The sequence below is a fragment of the Carcharodon carcharias genome, chromosome 15 (genome assembly GCF_017639515.1).
Source record: "Carcharodon carcharias isolate sCarCar2 chromosome 15, sCarCar2.pri, whole genome shotgun sequence".
In the NCBI taxonomy this organism is placed as follows: domain Eukaryota; kingdom Metazoa; phylum Chordata; class Chondrichthyes; order Lamniformes; family Lamnidae; genus Carcharodon; species Carcharodon carcharias.
In genome coordinates, this window is record NC_054481.1 from 26,286,584 (window position 1) to 26,305,683 (window position 19,100).

Sequence of the window (19,100 nt, forward strand, 5' to 3'; positions counted from 1 at the left end):
TCATGTCTCTGATCTGCCTTTGTAGGATAACGTGAAATGTGGCACAACACCCATCCACCTGGAAGTGATGCAGGTCAATAGCCAAAGTGTTCACTTAATACTCAAAATGTGATTTAAAATGAAGAGATGAAGCAATAATCATTAGCTTTATAATACAATGCTAAAGAGACAATTCTGGACTGCAAGTTTATCTCATTAGTCAGGAGCTTATGAGGGAGAAGTAATAGGGACCGCAATAATAATTCAGTCACCCATAATCCAGCAAAATATATATATATATATATACAATGCAGTGTTATCATGAGATAACTCATTTGATATATTGCTACTGATATTCTATAGCAAAAATCTCAATTATGCAATGTGGTTTAATGCTGAACAATATGCTCGTCTATTGCCTCTCAACTACCACACCCTTGGCAAGGCTGTAAGTACCAGTACTTCAGCTGGTAGCGTACAGCTAAAAGTACAATCTCTTGTCTTCCCAAACAATGTAATTGTACGGCTTTGTGTTTCACAGTTCAAGTGGACAGAGTTCTCAAAACTTTACTCATCTGTTGTATTTTCCAGAAATTCTAGTAACAACATTGCAGAGTTATGAAACAGCATTATAAACCTTTAGAATACTCAGCAGGAATTTAATGAAGCTGTTCGACTGTTAAAGCTAATTCTGGTTGAACACTAAGCTGAAGAAAACTTTGAGTTCAGCAACTAAAGTTTTTTTAACATCAGCAAAATTTAAACTCAAGCTCTGCAAATACAAATAGTGTGAATGCCACTCTGGAAACTTGTACAAATGTTTCCAGCTTCTGCTATTCTGAGCACAATGTTTCGCTGATGTATGTATTCCTAATTTTTTCAAGTGATATTCTGTCATGTCTCTAAAATGTTTTTAGAAGCTGTGTGTTAAAGGGCTTTATTTTTTGGATCCCTAGGAACCCAGTTTTTGAATAATTCTGCTGATAGCTGTACAGTTTCTGTGTGTGTGGCACGTAAAAACAACTCTGTGGACAATGTCATTCTGGGGATAATCGTATACATATATTTTTGGCTTGACATGAAAAGCTCCTGAGTTTTTCTGTACTTCACAGGAATCCCAGGGCAGTAATTTCACTAATGTTTGGGATTTACCAATACCATCTAAAATAGATGAACAGGTCATTCCATCTCTGGGACATTACTGAATAAAAATTAGCTGCTTAGGCTGCCTTAAAAAAACACCTCAAAAGTAATTCATGGTCTGTAAAACATTTGGGCATCTTAAGGACAAGAAAGATATTAAATGAATGCAAACTGTTTTGTGTTTTCAGCAGGGTAAGCAATAGAGTGGCTGAGATATAGCAATCCAATCATGAAGAGAACAAAAACTGATTCAGCCACGCAATGTATATTTCCTCTTGTCTGGTCATCAAATTGTAAGCAGGAGTCAGTGTAAAATCTGCAATTTAATTATCTCTATATTCCTAGAGGGCATTTGAGGCTTGGGGACCAAATGACCCGCGCTGGTCCAGTAACTACCTTGACTTTGAATTGTGCTTATTAAAGGCATTTTGAGACTAAGATTCAATTGCTGACCCGTAGCCAGGAGCTCACTGTAGATACGAGGACTTGTAATATATGTAACTACTGCATTAACTATCAGCTAAAACCAGTGTTGGAAGCTAATCTACAAGGACTACTATTATACTGATTTTAGTATACCATCATAAACTGCTGCCCTTACCTTATTCAGAATACAGCTGTTAATATAAATTCATTGCAAATGCTGGTAATCCCAGCAACCAGTGCATTTGTGTTGCAAGAATGAAAAGCATCTATTACTGATTTACAAACCAGACATGGTGTCAGATTTACATTTTCAGAAAACCTTCCTAAAACAGCACAGATAAAACTTGACATGAGGCAACCATGCATAGCCTGAAATACCAATCTTATATAGATTACACCACCATATTCAAAAGGTTTAATAGTTGAAATTTTAAAAGTTAATGTTGGTTGTCAGTAATGAGGGAGGGGAACTCTACTGGGCTACTTTTTAAAATACTAGTTCTTGGGTTGGCATGAAAACTAGTTCTAGCTTTAAGTACACATTTATTTAGACTGATTTAGATGGGTCAAAGGTAAATCTCAGTAAAGTCATCTCTCATTTTGAGACCCAGTTTTTCATTTTCCTCAACTTCATACTTAAAAATAACTGAATATACAATGCTTATATATATATATATATATATATATATATATATATATATACACACACTATATATTCTTGTATCAAATATGCAGAGTTTTTTGATTATATTTAGATGTACAGATAGAGCTCTCAAACTACTGTTAAAATGGTATAACCTTAAATTGCACTTGTGTGCATCGATGATTGTGTATTTTTGAATAGTTGTGTTAATACTTATTGAATATGATCTGAATATACATATAGTCTGAAGTATTTAAGGAGTGTACAGTATAGGTGTATTTATGACCAGAAATCTTTTGTAACACAACCAGCCAGACTACTTGCAGGATACCAGAGAATTCCTGGCTCTGAAGTATTAAAGTAGTTTCTCAATACTGTCAGTTGCTTACTGCCTTTGCACGGTGTTTGCATTTTCCAAATATACATCATCTGAACTGGTACCTCCGGGTCGAAAAGGATAAAATGGAGGTGCATAATTAAAATTTTTTCTGAGATAACTTCAAGAATGAGAAGTATTTGTCAGCATAAGTCAGATAAATAGAAATGATGGTGGAGGCTAATGTCAAACTCGCCGGTCAGGAAATCTACAGGAATGATGGTTTGATGCCCCACCCAATGTTGGGTTAAAATTGACCCCACATTTACAGAATGCCATACCTGTTTAATGGATACTTTTTTAAGGAAATGTATTTTGAGAGAGGAGCAATACTAATGTAGAACCAAAAAAAGTGTGTATGGTCTAGTTATCAATTGCAAGCTGCTTTCACTGTAGGATATGGCTCCATGACTGCCATTGATGAAGCTCTGTGATTAGTATCTCTTTAGTTGAGCAATACTAGAAGATGCACCTTTTCTCCCTTCTCATGATATTTTCTATTCCAAGTGGCAATCTATTGATAAATCTTCCTTTAGGAGTCTGTATTTACGCAAGAAATGCCAGAAGACAATTGCTCCCGACTAAATTGACTTCCAGCATGGGCAGGGAAGAGAAAATGTCAAGCTCTAATAGTTTGAACTGATATCTTATTTTCTCATTTGGGAAGCACTCAGCAAAGAAGATTGTAGATTGTATGATTATACAAGGTTATTGCCTAATTTGTATAGGTTGAAGTGATCTAATGCTGAAAAACATACTGTAAAATGGTGCCAAGGTCTTATAACGTGCAATAATCAATCAATTATGGTTTTAAAATAAAAGTTAAGTATTCCTGTATTAAAAGTGCTCTTAGGACTAGTTGCAATTCTTCCTGTTAGTGGGTTAAACTTTTTCTCATGCATTTTCATTTAATTGTTTATAATTTACCTCTATTATGTACTTTTAAATCTTTGATTATTGCAAAACAAAAAAGTAAAATGACTTGCTGTAAGTGTACAGGCTAAGTGTTTGTTTTTATAACCATAAAGTCTAACTTTTCATCAAAATGAGATTGCTTTGTTCTGTGTGCTAACGTTAATGCAAGGAAATAGAATTCCTCCATGTTTTGTAGTAGTTGCTTACAGCATTGAATGAGCAAAAAGTGATGCTCTTTCAATCCTGCATCACATTATATTGGAGAACTAAAGGGCTGCTGTTATACCCTAAAAGGGAACTGATTAAAAAGCCAGGACACTTGATTGTGGATCTAAACTCCAGCTAGTCCAGTTGGTATAATTCACATCTGTGTAGAGGGTAATTGGTCTAATTTGGTTTTTATTATGCATGCTTTTACCCCATATTTTAAATAGTGAACTCTTTTAGCTGAAGTTCCTACTGGGCCATTTTGAACACTCAGTTAAAGTCTTATCAAACAGCAGGGTCAATAGCATGTAGATGTGATAAATATATATGCCCCAATTTGAATATCTGGGGCATTTCTGAGATTACGCTGCAACAGAAGACACTATTCTACAATCCCTTGTACTTATCCTAAATTGGAGAAAGCAGAGCTTGCATCAAGCATGTGTGCGCACACACCTCCATTAGGCTTGTATGATAGCCCAGCAAGTTTAACAATCTATTTGTAATGTACCTTTAGTAAGAATGATCCAAGGCACTTTACAACTGTTACACACACAACTTAATACCAAGCTAGAGATATTAGGACAAATCACCAAAAGCAGTATCAAGGTTTTAAAGGAACATCTTAAAAGGAGAGCTCTACATAGAGAATTCCAGAGCTAGGCAACTCAAGGCAGAAAAACTCAGCCTTGTCTTCTGATATCACATCTTCACAGAAAGGAAATCCATTGCAACCAATCTCCTGGTAAGTAAACAGTATGTGTATATTTTAGCACTAGATTTCCCAAAGTACACAGCCTAACCCACCAGCTGTGAATTGCCAAACCTATCAAAATTGTGGCTGCTGATTATGGCCTCAACTTTCTTAGCCTCTTAAAAATGCTCTCTACTTTTCCAGCTAATAGAGCCAGCTGCCATCTAGTGCTTTGTTCACAGCCATTCTTCCTGCTTAAACATAGACATTGATCGCTGGTAGGATTTTGACCAGAGCACATTACAACCAATCCCAAACTTGTCCTCATCTGCCATTCTCCCTCCCTCATTACATGCATTTTTTCCAGTAACAGCCACTGGATAGAAATGAGCAAGAATTATGGTCAATTTCCACCCCCATCATCTCTAGGCCTGAAAGAAATAGTGTGTTTCCCACTGGATACCAGAAAGCTGACTAATTGGTAATGATAGTCCACTCTCATTTAGACCAAGGTACCAACACAGCACAAACATCTGATCACCCCCTTACTGCAACATGTTCAAACATTACCAGCCTGGATTGACATCCCAAATTGCAGCTCAAATACTAGCTACAGATTTCCAAAACACCCTCCATGAAAACCCAGAGGCTGCTATTCACAATGGAAGGGATGGGAACTCTAGGCAAAGCCTAGACATAGAATTGATTGAAAGAGCAATCCAATTAAATTTTCTTCAGAGCCAGCACAGTGATGGCACAGCAACAGGGAGAGGAGCAAATGGGTAGAATAGCTCAGGATCACTCCTAATTTACATAAACCCAATGAAAGCAAGTTACATTTGCAGATGTTAAAAAACTTGGACAGAGGGAACCTACAAACGTAGGTAGGTAAAATCTGCTAGGTGAAAGTTGGTAGTTGAAACTAGATTTATAAAGGCAGCCTCATCTTTACATAGTCTGTGAAATTTGTTGTTATCTCCTTAGTAATAGACTTCAGTTTATGGTTATGTCAGGCTCTGAGATGCTGTTAGTTATGAACGAGATAAGTTGTACCAACTGATAAATATAAAAAGGAACTAAGTGCAAACCACCCTTTGCAATTTCTATTCAAAGATCTTTTATACACAAGTAATATGATCTTTAGCCAAAGACACCAAGTATGAACCAAACTCCAGGTACACCCCCAACTGAATGACCACTAGAGCAAAAATCAATTTGTACACAGAACAAGTGGAAGAAAACCCTTAAGACATCAGTAATTGCTGTGCAACCAAACACCTGAAGAGGAAAATATGGGGCCCTGTGGAGTCAGACTTGAGCATCCTGTGACAGAAATAACTGCAGAAACACCATGCAGTGACCGAGTATTGACAATACAAGTCAATTGTGGAAACAGTTTCCCCTGGCATAGAAAGACCCACAACTCAATGCTATTCAAACTTGCATTTCTTGGTTAGATGGCCCCTTTTGGATGATATGGAGCCTGCAGGTTTTGAAAGGGTTGTTTAGGTTCATTTGAAATTGATAAAACTCAAATAGAGCACCAAGATTTGTCAGCTGTTCAAAACATGAGTCGTTTTGATAAGAGTACTTATGGAGGAACTGTTTCCTATTGCAGAAGGGGCTGGAAACAGAGGACATTGATTTAAGGCAATTGGCAAAACTAGCCAGAAGGGAGTTGAAGATTTAATACGTGGTGATCTATAATGTGCTGTTTGAAAAGAATGGTGGAGTTTGAAAAGAATGGTGGAGTAGATGCAATCGTAACTTTCAAAATGGAATTGGATCAATAGTCAAATGGGAAGAAAATTGCATGACAATTGGGAAAGAGTAAGGGGTAATGGGACTAATTGGATGGCCCTTTCACAATAAACTGAATGGCCTCCATCTACACTGCACAATTCTAAGATCTTCCAGTACCTGCAGATAGAGATGCAAAGAAATGAGAACAGTTCAACTGCTCATGGCTCACAATTTAAGTTGGCAAAGACAAAAGCATTCCTGATGTATGATGGACACTTCTGCTCAACAACCAGACACATAAATCACTAGTTAAAAAAAACAGTAATACGAGGATGCAAATTTAATTGTAGCATTTTCAGTTGCAATTCAAGGAACCAGTAAGGTGAAGAATCTATTTTTTTGCCTGTACATTTCAACTATAAGGGGGAAAAAAATATCAGTACTAGTCACTTGCAGGCATTCAATTGTCATGCTTTTCTTTTTAAAGATCACATCTCAATTTCTATTAAACTAAATCACAGAATGAAGGCAAGTCATCTGTAGTTTATACACAATGGTGGAGAATTTACAGTAAAAAATTATTTAAATTTGGCCACAGGTAGGCTGGTTCTTTGATCCAGTTAGCCAAAGCTGGCTCCACAATTTGGGCATCTCCGTTGTCGCAGTGCCAAGCAAAATAGGATCCCAATTGGAAAGAATAATATTGCACACAACACTCCCAGGCAAGTGAAGTCATCTTCCAGAACACCAACCCTGTTTAAAAATAAAATAAATTCAATTAAAAAGCCAATTCACCCCCATCTCCCATTTCATTACAACCATATGAACCAATTCGCACCAAGCAATGCAGATGCAGTTTCAATGATACTGGGGATAACAGGATTGAGTACGAGTTGCAGAGAGACTAAGCTTGTATTTCATTGAATATAGAAGATTAAGGAATGATTTAAATGAGGTGTTTAAATGCTTACGAATTTGATAGTAAATAGAGAGAAACTATTTCCTCTGGAGGAGGGAGTCCAGAACAAGGGAGCATAACATTTAAAATTTAACCCGAGCTGTTTGGGATGATGGCAAGAAGCACTCATTCTCACAAAAGGTAGAGGACTATCTCCCCACAAAAAATGTTGAGGCTGGAGGCTCAATTGAAAACTTCAAGGCAGATTTTTGCTGGGCAAGGACATTGAGAAGTATAAAACCAAGACAAGTAAATGGAGGATACAAATCAGTTATAATCCAATTGAATAGTGGGATAGGCTCAGAGGGATGAATGGCCTTCTGTTCCTAGGAAGAGTTTCACATGCACTAACCCAACACCATTGTGTGCCTCTCCCAAGTGGCCATTCATCATGTCTTTCATCCGTCCTCATTCCAAGCATTGGCTGCATTATGAACAATCTTTCTCCACCAATTTCTATTCTCCACTGCATGCCCACATTCTGATGTTCTCCATCCATGCCATCTTGTGGTCTTCCTTATGCATGTTTTCCAGGTGTTTTGCCTTGCAATACCTTTCCCACCATCCGCCCAAACACTCATGTGCAACCCTAGTAAATGTGTTGTTTGACTGCAGAAGGAATCATAGCCAAACCCAATCCTGTTCTTAATCTTCATCCACACAGTGTGGACCTGGCGTTTGTGCCCAGGTCCTGGAATTGGACTGGAAACTACAACCTCCTGCCTTGGAAAAATGTGCTCCCCAAATGAGCCAGGCAAATGCCCACAAGATTAAACATTGCACGCAGCCAGACCTGCATTGCTCTGTTTGCAATTTATGCTCATATCTGATGAGTTCAAAGATTTTGTATTTAGTTTTTCAGATCAAAGTGTTGGTTGTTTATAAAGATTCTGTTTGCTTCTAGACAGCAAGAAAATGGGAAGTATGTGCGTACTTACACTAAAGCATCTAGCTACTTGCTTTTGAAATTTAAGAGCAGTTGGTTTTTTTTTTGAGTAAAGCAGTTTTAAAACTGATTCCCTTCCTTCTCCAACCCTCATGTTACAATGAAAGGAGGAAGACAATAGGGCTCAGCGATTACCTCAGCAGCTCCATGTGATATACACAAGGTTCCAACGTATTGGCCTGGCTTCTGCAGTTAGTAATGACTGCAAAACAGCAAGTGCTTGCCCTCATTACAACTGGGAAAATTGAGAGTAACTTCTGGAGTCCACATATGCGAAGTTAAATGAGGAAATGCAGCAAGTTGCTGTTAGTGATTTTCTGCTCTTCCACACTGTTGAAATCCAAGCAGACAACAGTCTTGAACAGATGTTAACTTCCCCTTTTATAGTAAAAAAAAATCCAAAAAAAGTTGGCACCCTTGTTGAATGAGACATGTGGGTTTTAACTACTGCTGAACCATCTCTCCAGCCTTAAAACACCAGTTTATTTTTGTGGAATGTCAAATTTCCGGGTGATAAAAGTTGAAAACAAATTGGATTTTAAGTTTGATATTTCAACTATTACCTTCTTCCCATGTGTTATATCCCAATCTAAAGTTAAATGCATTTTCCTTCCTGGTTTGCTACCTGTGAAAATTCTTCAATGCGATTGGCTGTTGAGCCTGCTAGATGACATCACTGCTGCTGGCCTGAAGATCTCCTAGATTTATACCAGACTGAATATTGGGAAAGGGGAGATCCAGTATACTGTGATGACTAGATCTGTGCAATCAGCACTTGTCACTTCACAGCAGACCACAAAGTTCAAGCCAATGTACAAAAAACAGAACCACACACAAACAGACAATGCATTCATGCAAATAACACAGAAACGAGCTTTATTAGGATGCTCAGCTGCAACACAGCACCAGTTGCAGAGGGAATTTAAACTACAGCTTTCTCCCAAAGTTAACAAAACAAAATAGAAAATGGAATCAGAAAATGATTGTGAAGTTTACCTACAGCAAAGGGGTGAATACTTGACCATAAAAATTGAACACTAGAAAATCTAAGCAGTGCGCTATCCTGGGATTTTGGGGGTTGAGGAAGGGCAGGAGGGGCATGAAAAGGGATGATTGGGTGGGGGTAAAGAGGATGAGAAATTAACCCCTTACCCATCCAACAATGTTCAAGACAAAGCTAGACCATTCCTGTGGGAATACTGGGGTAGGCAAGACAGGGGAAAAAAAAAGGGGGGGGGGGGGGAGGAGAAAAGAGAGGCAGACAGAGAGCAAGAAACAGCTGAGTTTTGGAAAACATTTACACAAAAACCTGAAATGTTATTCAGAATCATTAGCAAACAACTTCCCATTTTCTCCTGGTCAAGAAGCTCAAAATAAAAAAATTAACGCAGCTATCAGAACTCTATAAAACAGTTATATGCTGATTAAATTTAATTACATTGATTTTTAAGTCATCCAGTAAAAGTAGCATTCAAACACCGTTCACAGCCAGAGGATGAACTGCACAGGAGAATACCAAAGCCAGTAAATTCAATAATGCTCTGCCATGTGACTTTAGGTTTCAATTTTAAACAGTAATTTCCAAGAAGTCAGATGATCAACAAGGAAGTTTTTTCTGGCATGACTATTAAGACTGAGAGATCAAAAGTCACAGAGCATGAGAGAGAGAGAGAGAGAGAGGGAAAATCGGGCAGGGGTGTGAGGACGAGGGGGCTTGGTGGAGAGAGAAGAGGAGCAACGCGGGGGGTGTGGGGGGAGAAGAGAGAAGTAGGGAGAGAGTGAGGGGAAGACAACGAGAGGAAGAGACGGACGAGGGAATGGGAAAGGGGGAAAAAGGGGCGAGAGGGAGAGTATGCGAAAGGGAAGGGAGTATGAAGAACAGGAGGGATGACAGAATGGAACAAAAGAGTATGAGAGAGCGAAGGGGCAGGACATGGAGAGAAAAAGAGCACAGGAGAGAAAGAGGAGAGAAGGAGAGGCAAGGGCACAAGAGCAAAACAGACAGAGTGGGGGGGGTCAGGTGAGAAAGCAGAAAGGGCGAGGCAGGGAAGGGAGAGAGATCAGGGAACAAGAAAGGAGAGTGTTGCAGGGGAAAGGAGCTGCAAGGGTGAGGAAAGAGAAGGCGGGGGACAGGAGAGGGGAAGGGGTAGGAAGGGACAGAGGAGGAAGAGAGAGAGAAGGGGAGCAAGGAGAGATTAAAGCAAATGAATGAAGGGAGGAATAAAGGGAAGGCAGCAAGGGGAAGGATTTTTTTTTCAAAACCTCACCATAGGCTCTGGGGAAAAGCAATTTAAAATGGCATCTAGAACACATGACAGTGAGTCAGTATGTGGAAGTCGAAAATAGCTCTGAATCCAAATTGTGTAAACCTCATGAGAACAATCAATGATTACAGGAGGTCAGAGGTCAATGCAGGACAGATAAAAATTAAACAGGAAGTCTGAAGCAGACAAAGCTGGAAAACAACTCTCTAGATACTGCTAAAGTTCAGGAATAGACCCCTAGATTCTGAAGGGTGCACAGTTGAAACTTGAACCTGTCTACTCACTTTACATTTGTGAACTTCAACATGTTCAAATATTACAGATTACATATACAATCTATATGGAAATCAGCCATTTGGGAACAATTAGAATTCCTTGAAATTCCAGCTCTATTTCAGTGTCCCACATGCCAAGTTTCACCAGATTTGATCCCAACAGTAAAAAAAAATGCAACTGCCAAAATTTATTTTCTTTCTCTTATAGCACAGTTGCACCAGTCATGGCTCAGAGGATAACATGCACCTGTGAATCAAAGTTGTGGGTTCAAGACCCACTCCATGAGACTTGGCTGCAAGGTCCAGGATGCCACTTTTTATTGCAGTACTGAGGAATGCTACACAGAGCTGCAGTCTGCAGGCAAAATATTAAATCGAGGTCCGGTCTTCCCTTTCAGCTGGACGTAAAAATCTCATGGCAATATCTTGTGGAAGAGCAGGGAGTTATCCCCAGTTTCCTGACCAATATTTAACCCTCAATCAATACCACAAAAACAGATTACCTGGTCATTGTCTCATGCTGTTTGTGGGAGCTTGCTGTGCAGAGATTGTTGTTGTAATTTAGGAAGAATGGCAGCCAAGTACTGCACTTCAAAAGTACTTCATAGGCTGTAAAGTGCTTTGGGATGGTGAAAGATGCTATAAATGCAAATCTCTCTTTCACATGCATAGCATTCTGCTGTACTCCAAGTGGACATTCTTGAAGGTTGAACATTACTAGACTTTGTTAATTTAAAATATTTAATAAACTGGAATTATTTTCTCTGGAAAAGAGGTAGGAGATTTCATTCAGCTGTGTAAAATTTGACAGGCCTGAATAAATTAGATAGGAGGGACCCATTTCCCTCAGAGGTATATAACTCGGGGGGGGCAATTTTAAAGTTAATTGGTAGGAGGATTAGAGGGGAGTGGAGAAGAACTTTCTTTCACCTACAGGATAGTAGGAGTCTGGAACAGACTGCCTAAGAGGGTGGTGGAGGCAGAAACCCTCATCACTAAAAATATACTTGGATATGTACCCGAGGTGACATAACATACAGGGCCACAGGGCCAAGAATTGGTAAAATGGGGTTAGATTGGATGATTTTTTGGTCAGTGCAACAATAGACCAAGTGGCCTCCTTCTGTGCCGATGCTTTATGATATCACAGCCAAGTCCAATCCTAATCATCCTGCACCCATATATCAGGAGTTAATGATCAAGAACAGAAACTTTGATTAGCAGCCGAGACCAGGAATCAACCCTGGGGCCTTCTGGCATATACTACTTGGCTTCACACTGGGCAAGTATCATCAAGCCCAAAGAATTTCATTTACTACTTTCACTAAGATTCTGTAAGGCTCTCACATTGGTAGCACTCTCACCTTTTGAGTCCTGAGGTTCGAGTCTCACTTTGGCCTCAAGCAGAAAAGTCCACACTCAGTGCAGTGTACTCTCAGTACTGCATTGGTCAGAGGTGCTGTCTTTCAGATGAAATATTAAATCCACGTCCTATCTGCCTGCTTGGATGTATGTAAAAGAAACCTTGGCACATTTTTGAAGAACTGAGGAGTTCTCCTGTGTCTTGGAGAATATTTATGCCTCAAATCAACATCACAAAAATTCTGGTCATTTTCACATTGCTGTTTTTGGGATCTTGCTCGATGAATTGGCTGTCATGTTCCCTACATTATAACAGTGACCACACTTCAAAAGAAGATCACTGGCTGCAAAGCACATTTAGACGTGCAACTCAACTCTTTTCTTCTCCGCCGATGCTGCCAGACCTGCTGAGTTTTTCCAGGTAATTCTGTTTTTGTTTTGGACTTCCAGCATCCGCAGTTTTTGTTTTTATATTTAGACGTCCAGTGGTCTTTCAAAGCACAATATAAATGCAAGTTTTATTTTCCTAGTTAAAGAAAATTCATAAAACGTGCAACTGCAAAAAAAAAGGTAATAACAATACTGAGCAAAGTCCTCAATTAGAAAGGGACAAGGTTGGGGCAAGAGACTGACAACTACATCTAGGCAAATCTTTTAACACTTGATCAGTCAAATTAAGGATGTGCCAAGTGTTTTTCTTTAAGTTTAGCTTAAAAAAATGCTTTCACACGCAGATGGATATAAGCATTAAAAGACTCACTGTCCAAGACATCTCAATGATGAGCCAGATGCAGAGAAACTATTTCACATTATCCCCAAACTGATCACAGCCTGAGGCCCTGATCTGGGGCCTTTCCCATCTGTACAGCTCACTGGACAAACTTGCCAAGCTACCAGAGGAATCTGGCCTGTAATAATTTTAAAACAGCAAGAGACTCAAAACTGGGGCACCCAAATATTAACAGTTGGAGGATTGCACCCAACTGCATCATGAGCACTCAGGTAAAAGTTCAATGTCACTAAGTCAACATGTCTTGACAAGGCTGTGGATTAACGCGTGGGCACAGCTTTTACATATCTGAACATTTGAGTGGGCTATGAAAAAACAGATCAACACTAAGGAATCAAATTAGTCCACAATAGTTGGAATCTTGACATGTTTGTCCCAAGATTTTTTGGGAATTAACTTGTGATGACAATTAGTGGTACATGCACTATACTTTGTTTCTGTTGTAGAAAGAATGAGACATATTGCTCTGGCCAATGTAAATACTTGTAAATCCAAATCAACATGATTCGACATCGAGGTTCTCTTTTTATAATGAAACCATGGCCAGTGACCTCAAAAGTGTGCTTAAAAATTAATAATCCCATAGGTTGCATACCATTAGAACAAATCTTCCAATTCCTGCAGGAAAGGTTTAATCAAACCCTGCTCTGCTGCAGAGGTGCTTTGCATTTCTGTATCTGCTTAATCTGGCTCAGCAGGGCCCCTTATTTGTTATACTGTGGAGAAAGATTTCATTTAAGATTTGAGTGTCTAGCCAACTCAGTTTAAAAAAAAACAATGCTGCTACACCAGGCTGTGGTGGGCTAAGCTAGATTGAAGGGTCATTGTTTATACAGTGAGCAGCAGAGCCACACAGCACAATAAGATTCCAGAATAGTCTGTCGTTGAACATAGATCTCAAACTAGAATGGAAAGAGGGTGCACTCCAGTTCCTCAACCTAAAGGAGTGGAAAACAAAAAAAGCTCAGATTCCTACACCAGTCTGGAAAACAACGACCCAGCAGAACCACTTTGCTTATTCAGTTCTGCGCTATGCAAGTAGAAACTTCAATTCCAATTCAAGATTTTAAAAGGTTAGGCAACTGGGAACATTCCATTGGGAGTTTCTCTTGCCACACTGGAGATTTCAGACGCCAATCTCCAGGCAATAAAATCTACATTTACCAAAGTGCTGGTAATGGATTATACTATAGTCTGTACATTTGTACATCCACTGTATCAGAAGAATGTACCCCCAGAAAGAAACCTTTCAAAACAGGGCCTGAAGTAATACCATAGACATGGAACTTAAGTTCAGATACTCTTCAGTAAATTATGGATACAATATTTACTGTATTACCAGAATGGCAAATTGACTGCTGGGTTTCCCACTTTGCAACAGCTGCACTTAAAGTATTACACTGGCTGTAAAGCACTTTAGGAAGTTGTGTGGTTAAGTGTGCTTTGATAACTAACATCCATGTCATACAACTCTAACTTTTTAAACATCATGACACCACAAAATTGACAGCTTCCTACAGGACACACATTTTCCTTGAAATCTTAAGTTGAATTCTTACAATGTCTTTTGTTCACACATATAACTTTGACTTTAAATTTGTACAACATTGTTACCTGCAAGCTGGACAGCCACCCACCACTACAACTGAAGCTGCAGCTGGCTGCTGGATAATAGTGTAAGTGTTTGAGTAGTTTGGCCCTGGGCAGACAGGGGGCTGGATACCTGCAGGGGCCGGTGGTACATATCCTACGAAACAAAAGGAGCATTAGTTGGAAGCATTTTGCATCAAAACCTGAAAATGCCATACACTAGCGCCACACTGCCCCCCAATACACCAAAAACCTTGTGCTTCAAAACAAACATCTTCATCTTTAAAATAATTAACATGGGATTAAGGTAACAATTCAGTGTTAACAGCAGTTACCATTAGTTTACTTAAATTACAGAATCCAGCCAAAAGCAGTAATCTGCATAGTAAGATTAAAGTTAATCCAGTTTTATTATTAACTACCAGCCTAGTGAAACCTCCTGGACCTTAAATGCGGGAGCCAACATTGCTTTAAAGATCAAATTTTCTTCCAGTTTATTCACCATTTTCCTGAATTCAGTGACCACAACATAACAGCCCTTCCTGCCCTTTTCTAAATATAATTACCAAGCTAAACTCCCAGCGTTGATACTAATAGAAGAATATTTCTGTCGGGTGAACTGGAAGTTTCAACGCAGTTACATCCACCCTGCAGTTCACCCACTACTTTGCTGCGGCTCCTGCCGCAGATTAGGCTGGATTTGCCTGTGCACACAATATAAGAGAGGCCACACCTGAGGCCGGGTAAGAGTACGGTGGAGGCTGGTATCCAGGCGGTGGGATACTCCCGTAGGTCTGGCCGTGGCCGTAGTCGTAGCCCCCTTCTGACACTGCAGCGTACGCGGGCGGCCTCTCCTGCAAGAGGGGCTTATTATCCATGGGTGGAGAGAGAGGAAGAGCGAGCCAGGAGGAAGCAACAGCGGAGCCTCCTCCCCCTCCTCCAACGGCGACACGCGCTGCTCTTAGTCCTAGAGCGAGGATGTGGGGCAAGGATTGGGACCTTCTCTGTAGGGAGAGGTTCCCAACAGCAGGTAGAGGACACAGTGAGTCTCTGCAGCCGTCCAGCACTCACAGGAGGCACCAAACAACTCGCCGCCCAGTCTCCCGAGGTTTATTACACTGGGCTCGGCGCGCGCACTCCAGGGAACCCCCCCCCCCTCCCAACCAATTCGATACAAAGTCACAAGACGCGTATCACATGACAACAGGCAGCGTGACTTCCGCAACAATCCTTAAAGAGGCCTCCTCTCTGCCTCTTTTTAGATAAACATCTCCAATAGCTCCACCTCCCATCTTATCTTAAAGGGAACATGCCCCCCTGCCCGCTCTTCAACATTCATGCCAGGCAATCACGATCAACAAGAAAAGAGAATTTAACCATCTCCCCTTACGTTTAACTGCATTACATCACTGAATTCCCCCGCCTGGGGGATCACCATTGACATGTAACTTTGCTGGACCAGCACATAATTTCTGTGCTACAAGTGCAGGTCAGAGATTGGGAATTCTGTGGCAAGTAACTCGCCTCCTGACTCTCCAAAGCCTGTTCACTGTCTACACACCTCCTGACTCCTCAAAGCCTGTTCACTATCTACAAGACACAAGTCAGGACTATGATGGAATATTTTGCATTTGCCTGAATGAGTGCAGCTCCCAAAACACTCAAGCTGACGTCATGCAGGAAAAACCAGTCTGCTTGATCAGCATCCCTTCCACTATCTTAAAAATTCGCTCCCCCAACAGCAGCACACAATGGCACCTGTGTGTACCATCTACAAGATGCATTGCAGCAACTACCCAAAGCTCCCTTGACAGCACTTTCCAAACCCGTGACATCTACCACTTAGAAGGACAAGGGCAGCAGACGCATGGGAACACCACCCCCTGCAAGTTTCCCTCAGGTCACAAACTATTCTGAGTTAGAACTATATGGCTGTTCCTTCACTGGCGCTTAGTCAAAATCCTAGAACTCAGATCCCTAACAGCACTGTAGGTGTACCTACACCAGTTGGACTGCAACAGTTCAAGACCAACTTGAGTACTATGTGCAGTTCTGGTCATCTCATTACAGAAAGGATATGATTGCACCAGAGAGGGTACAGCGGATGTTTCCAAGGATGATGCCAGGACTGGAAATGCAGCTATGAAGGAAAATTGGATAGGCTGGGGTTGTTCTCCTTGGAACAGAAGAGGTTGAAGGGAGATTTAATTGAGTTATACAAAATTGTAGAGTTGAGTGGATGGGAAGGGCCTATTTACCTCAGCAGGGAGGTCAGTGACTAGGGGGCATAGATTTAAATTGATTGGTAGCAAGATTAGAGGGGAGATGAGGAAAACCTTTTTCACCCACTGGGTAATAGAAGTTGGAACTCAAGGGTAGTAGATGCAGAAACCCTCAACTCATTTAAAAGGTGTCTGGATATAAAGTGCCGTTACCTGCAGGGCTATGAACCAAATGTTGGAAAATGGGATTAGGCTGGGTGGCTTATTTTTCAGCTAGCATAGACACGATGGGCCAAGTGGCCTCTTTCTGTGCCATAACCATTCTATGATTCTATACTACCACCTTCTCAAAGGCAGTTAGGGATGGTAATAAATGCTAGCCTTACAATGATGCCCACATCTCATGAAAGAATTAAAAAAAGCCCTGCAAAGTACAGCCCAATAAGGGCCCCTCTCTACAATTTAAAACCTGCCTTCAAGGAACCTGATCTTCCAACAACAAACATCCAATTTTGCCAGGAGTCAGTCTGCAAAATTCCCTCTTAAAAGGAGCATTCACCCCATCTTAAAGAGGTCTGCCCTGCAGCATTCATTCCATCTTACAGAGGCACTTATACAAAAGCAAAATATTGCAGATGCTGGAAATCTGAAATAAAAACAGAAAACACTGGAATTATTCAACAGTTCTGGCAGCCTCTGTGGAGAGACAAACAGAGTTAACATTTCAGGTCATTCTGATGAAAGGGCATTAATCTGAAATATAAACTCTTTCTTTCTCCACAGATACTGCCTGCTCAGCTAAGTAGTTCAAGCATTTTTGATTTTTATTCCATCTTAAAGGGGCCTGCCCTACAACATCCACCTCAACTTAGAGGAGTCTGGCCTCTACACTTACAATTTAAGGTTACCCAACCTAACTCAAAGGGATCCAACCTGTCTTAATTAAACCAAATGTGCACTGCCCTTTCAAAGGTATCCAGCCTCCAATGCTCCATTTTAAAGGGCCATATTTTAACAAGGTTCATCCTAAACAGCTCTGTGCTCCATGGGATCTTCCCGGAGACGCACACTAAGACAACTACTGCTGGAGGACCATCAGCTCAAGAGAGACACTTATTGGTCTGCCTGAAATGTGTTGGTCTTCCAGTGTAAAGAGCAGTCCACAACTGAGTGTTGAAGCCCAGCATACTCCAAGGTACAAGATTAAGTGCTGAGGGATGCACAAAAGCTTGGGGTAGCTGCTGCTCCAAAGGCTCAACAGGGAAAGGCAACTACCTAAGGCTCCCCCTGTCGTGGTACAATGAGGAACTGGAATCCATGTAAAACCCCTCAGGCTTTATGCAACAGAGAATGCTTTGACATGAAATGTAAATGTATGTTATAAATATAACCTGTAATTGTAAGTGTAGTGAGGCACCTTAGAGTGCCACATGCTGTAATAAAAGAAACTAAACTCTATTGCACTTTATGTAATGTCAAATTTGAACTGTTAAATAATGTACCATTACAACTGTTACAAATAAAGTAGATTTTTTGAAAAAAAAGTTCAGCCTCCAACATACTATATTAAAGGGACATTACCTACAACAAATATCTCATCTTTAAAAGGTCCAATCGGCAGATAATTCCAAAAACATATTTTTAAGATTTAGATTTTAATGTCTGAGACAAAAGCTCCATGTGTTTGGAAACTATTTAACTTTATCCTGATATCAAGAACTTATCTGTTTTCTTTGCTTTGTTTGTTTCTTAGAATATTATTAAACAACAACCATAACAAACAAATTCAGAGAAAGCAATACAAACAATTCTCCTGAAAACTAGTTGCTTTTCCATTAAAATAATAAGCTATTTTTTATCACCCTACATAAGTAAGGATTAATTATAGGTCTAATGCATCATGTGTTCACAAAGCAGGATAGCAGCTTAACTCAGCTTCTTAGTTACTGAGAATAACAGAGAAGTCAGGAGACTCAGAGACCCATTGATTGCAATTCCACATTTACATTGTGGTTAGTGATGTGTGCTAACATAGTAAAAAAAATAAGAAGTTAAACTCACAAAAAATCACATGATTGTCAAAAGTAAACCAAGGCTTTTTGGTCAACAAATATTACTATCTTAAATATTTTAATATATCCATTTTATTTCTAGATCTGGGAATCAGGGCGGGGGGGTGGTGTGTAGGATGGGAATCTCCACTACCTAACACAAAGGAAGATAGCAGTGGTTGTTTGAGGCCAATCATCTCAGCCCCAGGACATCGCTGCAAGAGTTCCTCAGGGAAGTGTCCTAGGCCCATCATCTTCAGCTGCTTCAACAATGACCTTCCGTCCAACTTGAGGTTAGAAATGGGGATGTTTGCTGAGAATTGTATAGTGTTCAATCCCACTCAAAAGTTCTCAGATAATGAAGCAGTCCATGCCCACATGCAGCAAGATCTGGACAACATTCAGGCTTGGATTGATGAGTGGCAAGTAACAATCATGCCAAACAAGTGCCACTATTATAGTTTCACCAAAAAAAGAGTATCTAACCTTCAACCCTCCAGGAACTTAACTGGACCA

At 40.2% G+C, this 19,100-nt stretch overlaps 1 protein-coding gene across 1 annotated transcript; it reads right to left on the bottom strand.

Moving 5' to 3' along the window:
- Nucleotides 1-6,451: 6,451 nt before the first annotated feature.
- bri3 (brain protein I3) lies at nucleotides 6,452-15,482 on the bottom strand. The gene is made up of 3 exons (XM_041206810.1): nucleotides 15,045-15,482; nucleotides 14,336-14,468; nucleotides 6,452-6,879 (listed from the first exon to the last, which is right to left on the bottom strand). The coding sequence occupies exons 1-3, from the start codon at nucleotides 15,187-15,189 to the stop codon at nucleotides 6,747-6,749; spliced, it is 411 nt and encodes a 136-aa protein (XP_041062744.1). The 5' UTR covers nucleotides 15,190-15,482; the 3' UTR covers nucleotides 6,452-6,746.
- Between the last annotated feature and the right edge of the window lie 3,618 nt (nucleotides 15,483-19,100).

Bases quoted from the DNA above. Each gene is read 5' to 3' on its own strand.
- bri3 (XM_041206810.1), bottom strand. From the start codon at position 15,189: ATGGATAATAAGCCCCTCTTGCAGGAGAGGCCGCCCGCGTACGCTGCA. The intron at 14,469-15,044 runs GTGTGGCCTCTC...TTTGTTTCGTAG, and splicing joins GTACTCTTACCCGGCCTCAG to GATATGTACCACCGGCCCCT. The intron at 6,880-14,335 runs GTAACAATGTTG...ATTTTTAAACAG, and splicing joins GGTGGCTGTCCAGCTTGCAG to GGTTGGTGTTCTGGAAGATG.